Below are 6000 nucleotides of genomic sequence, written 5' to 3' on the forward strand. Positions count from 1 at the left end.
CTACACTGGCTTTTCTTTTTTTCCTTGAAGACACTAAACTCCTTCCTGACTTAAGCTTTTGGCAATTGCCTTTTCTCGTTCCACTTAGAATACTCTTCTGCCAGCTCAGTGCTCACTCATCCCTTCCCATTAGTCAAAAACAAGCTCAAACGTCTCTACCCACCTCAAAGAAGTTTGCTCCGACTGCCTGTCCTAAAAGAACCTCCTTCAGACCTTGCGGACTGTCCTGCTTTGCTCTCTTCTTAGCACTGACCTGCTGAAACTCTGTATTTGTCTTCTGTCGGCCTCCTCTATTCCTCACTGCCTAGAATGAGAATTTGAACACACTTGCTGGTTGATTTCATGCACCTCATGTGTAGTATACACTTAATAAATATTTGCTCCTGAATACATAGACTAGGGCTTCCCTGGTGGCTCAGATGGTAAAGAATCCGCCTGCAATGCAGGAGACCTGGGTTTGATTCCTGGGTCAGGAAAATCCCCTGGCAGAGGGAATGGCACCCCCTCCAGTATTCTTGCCTGGAAAATTCCATTGACAGAGGAGGCTGGCGGGCTGCAGTCCATGCAGCAGCAAAGAGTCAGACACAACTGAGTGACTAACACTTTCACACTTTTTTCAAATGTATGATAAGTGATAAGTCAGAAATGAGTCCAAATAACACCGTCTCTATATCTCAGTCACCTAAAACTCCAAGTGAATTCCTAACATTAATGGTAGAGGCAAAGATCCCTTATTTCTATAACTCCATCCTCTTGCGCAAGTTACTTACTGCTTATGACTTTCAGTTATGTACATGAATTGGTAGAATGATGCCTGTTTTTGAAGGGTCATGAAAGTCCATTGAGCTCCATGTGTTCAAAGAAATGCCACACAGTGCGGGAGTGCCTAAGAGATTCTCAGCATACGTATTTAGCTTCTTTCCTTAGAATAAAAGACACTCTCTTTCTGGAAGGGATCATCTTTAGAAGTATTCAGGGAAAAAACTTATCATTGGTTTTTTTTTTTTTTTTTAATTCATGTTTGGCTGCTCTGAGCCTTTCTTTGTTGCTCCGTGGGCTTTTCTCTAGTTGTGGCGAGCCACGCTCTAGTTGCAGGGCACGGGCTTCTCATTGCGGTGGTTTCTTGAGTTGCAGCGCACACGCTCTAGGGCATGCAGGCTTCAGCCATTGCAGCCTGTAGGCTTAGGTGCCTGGGGGCGTGTGGAATCTTCCCAGACCAGGGATCAAACACGCCTGCATCGGCAGGCGTATTCTTAACCACTTGCCCACCAGGGAAGTCCATCTCATGGGTCCTTTTTTAAAAAAAGAAACCATTACTGCTGGGCCTTCTCTCTAATAAACAGTGGCAAATTTCCTCTAGAAATCCAACCCAGTTTAGAGAAGGAAGTGTCTCACATTAAGGAGTTGTGAGTCTTCCTTTACTGAAAACTGCAGACAACTTCTGGGGTCCTGGCACATTTTTCAAAACAAAAAGAAAGAAATCCAATCCAGAAAACACCACTTAAGGTCATCAAATGTAAAGGAATAATTGTGCCTTGCTTTAAAAAGCACTTTCTCATCTATTTTCATGTTTAATATCCGTAAGGACCAAAGATTTTGTGGGTTCCATAGCTTTGACCTCCACTTTACAGATGCCATAATACAGGCTCATTCAGGATGAGTGTCTTCTCTATGATTACAGATGTAGCAAGTACAGTGTTAAGCTTCCTGTTTCCAGTTTTGCGGTTTCCCAATTGCTCCTTGCTGTGCTCCTGACGATGGTCAGGCTACAGCAAAGCAGCTTTGTCTCAACAGCCCCTAACTGCATGTGCTCTTCCTTGCTGGCCAATTTATTTCTGATGGATTATGGCCTCTAAAAGCCTGTTTCTTCCTTACTTAGATGGAGAGGGCTCTGTACTTGGGCAATATGTCTGGAGTGCAAGAGTTTATCCTGCTGGGTCTGTCTGCCAGGCAAGGCGTGAGGGTTGTGGTGCTTGCCGTCTTCCTGCCCCTCTACCTGCTGACCCTCCTGGAGAACGCCCTCATCATCTTCCTCGTCTGCAGCCACACCGAGCTCCACAAGCCCATGTACTTCTTCCTGGGCAATCTGAGCTGCCTGGAGATGTGCTACGTGTCAGTGACCATGCCCAGCCTGCTCGCGGGGCTGTGGACGGGACCCTACCACGTGCCCTTCACAGCCTGCCTGATTCAGCTTTTTTTATTCATCTCCCTCATTAGCACCAAGTGTACCCTCCTGGCCTCCATGGCCTGTGACCGCTACGTGGCCATCTGCCACCCACTGCGCTACCCGCTGCTCATGCGGCCCCAGGTCTGCCTGGGCTTGGCCGGGACTTCATGGCTTGGTGGGCTGCTGGTCTCGGTGGCCAAGACAGCGTGCATCGCCAGCCTGTCCTACTGCAGCCCCAACGTCCTCAACCACTTCTTCTGTGACGTCTGCCCGCTGCTCAACCTGTCCTGCACCCACGTGGCCCTGACCGAGCTGGTGGATTTCCTCTCGGCCATCGTCACCTTCTGTGGGACCCTGCTGGTCGCCCTGGCCTCCTACTCGGCCATCGGGGTGGCGGTGCTCCGCATGCCTTCGGCCACCGCCCGGCGCAAGGCCTTCTCCACCTGCGCCTCCCACCTGGTGGTGGTGGGCATCTTCTACTCAGTAGCCCTCTTCATGTATTCCTGCCCCAGCCGCGTCGAGTCCACTGACCTCCACAAGCTGCTGTCAGTCATCTACACGGTGGTCACGCCTGCCTGCAGCCCGGTGGTCTACTGCCTTAGGAACAGGGAGGTCCACGCGGCCCTGCGGAGAACCTTCCACCCCTGCAAGGGCTCCTCAGTGAGAACTGACATCTCCCGCTCCTGACTTTAAAACTTTCACGGCCAAAACAGACACACACACACACGCAACTTCCAAAGCCAAATAGAAACCCAGAGGGAAGTATTTGCAATATAGCATACAAAGGATTCTTTAAATAAAGGAGAAACATATGAAAACTTGAGAGAAAAACAAAATGAAAATCATCATGAACAAGCAGATTCTTGAAGGAAACACGTAGGTGGCTGATAACCTACCCCCCAAATGTGCGTCCTTTCCAGTAATCCAAGAAATGGAAATTTACTCCTTGCCCACTGAAAAAAGATAATGTAATATTTAAACTTAAGTACAAGTTTTTATTGTTACATTGTGAAATTTGGAATAAACATTATTTTATTGAAAATTTTTGCAAATACTGCAAATGCCCACCAACATGAAATTATTTAAATGTTACGTTATATGTTGTGCTGTGCCGTGTTTAGTCGCTCATTCATGTCCAACTCTTTGTGATCCCATGGACTGTAGCCTGCCAGGCTCCTCTGTCCATGGGACTTCTTCAGACAGTAATACTGGAGCAGGTTGCCATGCCTCCAGGGGATCTTCCCAATCTAGGGATCGAATCCAGGTCTCCCACATTGCAGGTGGATTCTTTACCATTTGAGCCCCCAGGAAAGCCCATGAATACTGGAGTGGGTAGCCTATCCCTTCTCCAGGGGATCTTCCTGACCCAGGAATTGAACCAGGGTCTTCTGCATTGCAGGCAGATTCTTTACCAGCTGAGCTACCATGGAAGCCAATTATGTTATATATACAGTGTGAAATCACATGTATTCATTAAAGAGATTAAACTAGATACTGTCATGGAGAGATGATATGTTGTTGAGTTAAACATGAAAGAAGCAATATAAAAATATGTCAAAGATTTGTAAAACAATAATAATAAATAGACTAATTGTAGTAGTTATTTAAGTTAATATTTTGCCTAGAAAGTTGGACCATAAAGAAGGCTGAGTGTGAAAGAATTGATGCTTTTGAAATGTGGTGTTGGAGAAGACTCTTGAGAGTCACTTGGACTGCAAGGAGATCCAACTAGTCCATCCTAAAGGAAATCAGTCCTGAATATTCACTGAAAGGACTGATGCTGAAGCTGAAGCTCCAATACTTTGGCCACCTGATTCGAAGTGTGGACTCACTGGAAAAGACCCTGATGTGGGGAAAGAGTGAAGGCAGGAGGAGAAGGGGGTGGCAGAGGGTGAGATGGCTGAATGGCATCACTGACTCAGTGGACATGAGTTTGAGCAAACTCTGGGACATGGTGAAGGACAGGGAAGCCTGGTGTGCTACAGTCCCTGGGGTCACAGAGTCAGATACAACTTAGCTGAACAAAACAATAATGCCTAGAAAAAGGGCTTTCCAAGTGCCTCAGTGGTAAAGAGCCTGCCTACCAATGCAGAAGGCACAGGAGATGGGGGTTCAATCCCTGGATTGGGAAGATCCCTTGCAGAAGGAACTGGAAACCCACTCCAGTTTTCTTGCCTGGGAAATCCCATGGACAGAGGAGCCTGGTGGGCTACAGTCCATGGGGTTGCAAAAGAGTCAGACACAACTGAATACTCACACAGGGTCTTAGAGGATATCTAGAAAGGGATCCGAAAAGGTGTATATCAGTTATTAGCCGTGTTTTTAGGCGAGAGGCCTCAGAGGACTTGTATTTTCTATTTTATACATTTGAATATTTTGCAATTTTCTAGGATTACCTTTATAATTGAAAAAAATAAGCATATTATGAGAGAAAACAGAAATTCCAAGAATGAACTTCTGTAGAATGACCTACTCATCATATTAGCATATTTTTATTTTTATTTTAAGTAATAAAAATTCATGCTGACAGAGCCTCAAGAGAACTGACCATGTTCTTGTGCGGTTTGTGAGAGTTAATGTCGGTGTGTTTTAGAAGGGCAGTTTACTAATAAATAACAAAAAGTCTTGAGGGTCTGCATGGCCTTGCATTCATTAATTCTACTTTGGGAACTTATCCTGGAGAAGAAAGGGAAAGATATGGGTGAAACTGACCTATTACAGGGCCTTCTCTGGTGTTCCAGTGGATAAGACTCAATGTTCCCGATGTAGGCGGCGTGGGTTCAAACCCTGGTCAGGCAACTAGATCCCACATGCTGCAGCCAAGACCTGGTGCAGCCATTAAAGAAAACATGTTTGAAAAGTTGACCTACACTGTCACCCATTCTAGACTGTTTGTGCACAAATAACCCAATGCTGCTGCTGCTAAGTCGCTTCAGTCGTGTCCGACTCTGTGCGACCCCAAAGACGGCAGCCCACCAGGCTCCCCCGTCCCTGGGATTCTCCAGGCAAGAACACTGGAGTGGGTTGCCATTTCCTTCTCTAGTGCATGAAAGTGAAGTTGCTCAGTTGTGTCTGACTCTTAGCGACCCCATGGACTGCAGCCTACTACCCAATAGTCCATCCCCCAAAAGGCAACAGAAATGGCCAATAAACTGTGGAATAATGTTCCACCTCCACGTCTACTAAAGAAATGAAACCCAATGTAGTGGAATGAAAGCTGGTAGCGGAACATCTTTTAATATGCTCACAGCACCTTAAAAGGAAATCCTCTGAGAAAACGCAGTGTTGGTTGGACGTGGGGGCAAGTTACCCTCCCAGACAGCTGTGGGTATGTAGATTGAGGCCTTGTTTCTGGAAAGCAATTTGCTAATATTTATCAAATTTTGAATGCACATGCACTTTGACATGGCTGTTACCGTTTTTATCTTCATGCTCTAGATTTTGAATAGCCTTGGATTCTGTTTGCCAAGATTTCCAGCCCTCTGTCCTCCAGGCTCTTTCTGCCTGGGTGGGATGATGTGAGTGGCCAGTCCTAGACCAAATCACTTAATCCCTGGCACGTTAACCTGGAATGCTACCAGAATCATTCTCATACGTGTATTTTTATAGATCAGTGTTTTAATCTTCCTGTGAGAAATCTGCAGAAGTGGAGATTCAGCGTCAAAGTGTCAAAGGCAAAATTCAAATACCAGTTTGTTCTCCAAGAGGGTTTCAGCAATTTATGCCTCCACCAGCAGTCTATGAGAGGGAATTAGCACGTCTCAAAGCCAGCTCAGCTGTTAGTTGCTCAGTCGTGTCTGACTCTGTGATCCCCCATGGCTCCCAGGCTCCTC

At 46.3% G+C, this 6000-nt stretch overlaps 1 protein-coding gene across 1 annotated transcript; it reads left to right on the forward strand.

Annotated features, from left to right (window-relative positions):
- Positions 1-1879: 1879 nt before the first annotated feature.
- On the forward strand, positions 1880-2919 carry OR6Z9 (olfactory receptor family 6 subfamily Z member 9). The gene has a single exon (XM_010815676.2). It carries the CDS (start codon positions 1880-1882, stop codon positions 2852-2854), a length of 975 nt encoding a protein of 324 aa, XP_010813978.1. The 3' UTR covers positions 2855-2919.
- The last annotated feature ends 3081 nt before the right edge of the window (positions 2920-6000 follow it).

The sequence above is a fragment of the Bos taurus genome, chromosome 18 (genome assembly GCF_002263795.3).
Source record: "Bos taurus isolate L1 Dominette 01449 registration number 42190680 breed Hereford chromosome 18, ARS-UCD2.0, whole genome shotgun sequence".
NCBI classification, from domain to species: Eukaryota; Metazoa; Chordata; class Mammalia; order Artiodactyla; family Bovidae; genus Bos; species Bos taurus.

Coding starts and splice junctions, on each gene's coding strand:
- OR6Z9 (XM_010815676.2), top strand. CDS start 1,880: ATGGAGAGGGCTCTGTACTTGGGCAATATGTCTGGAGTGCAAGAGTTT.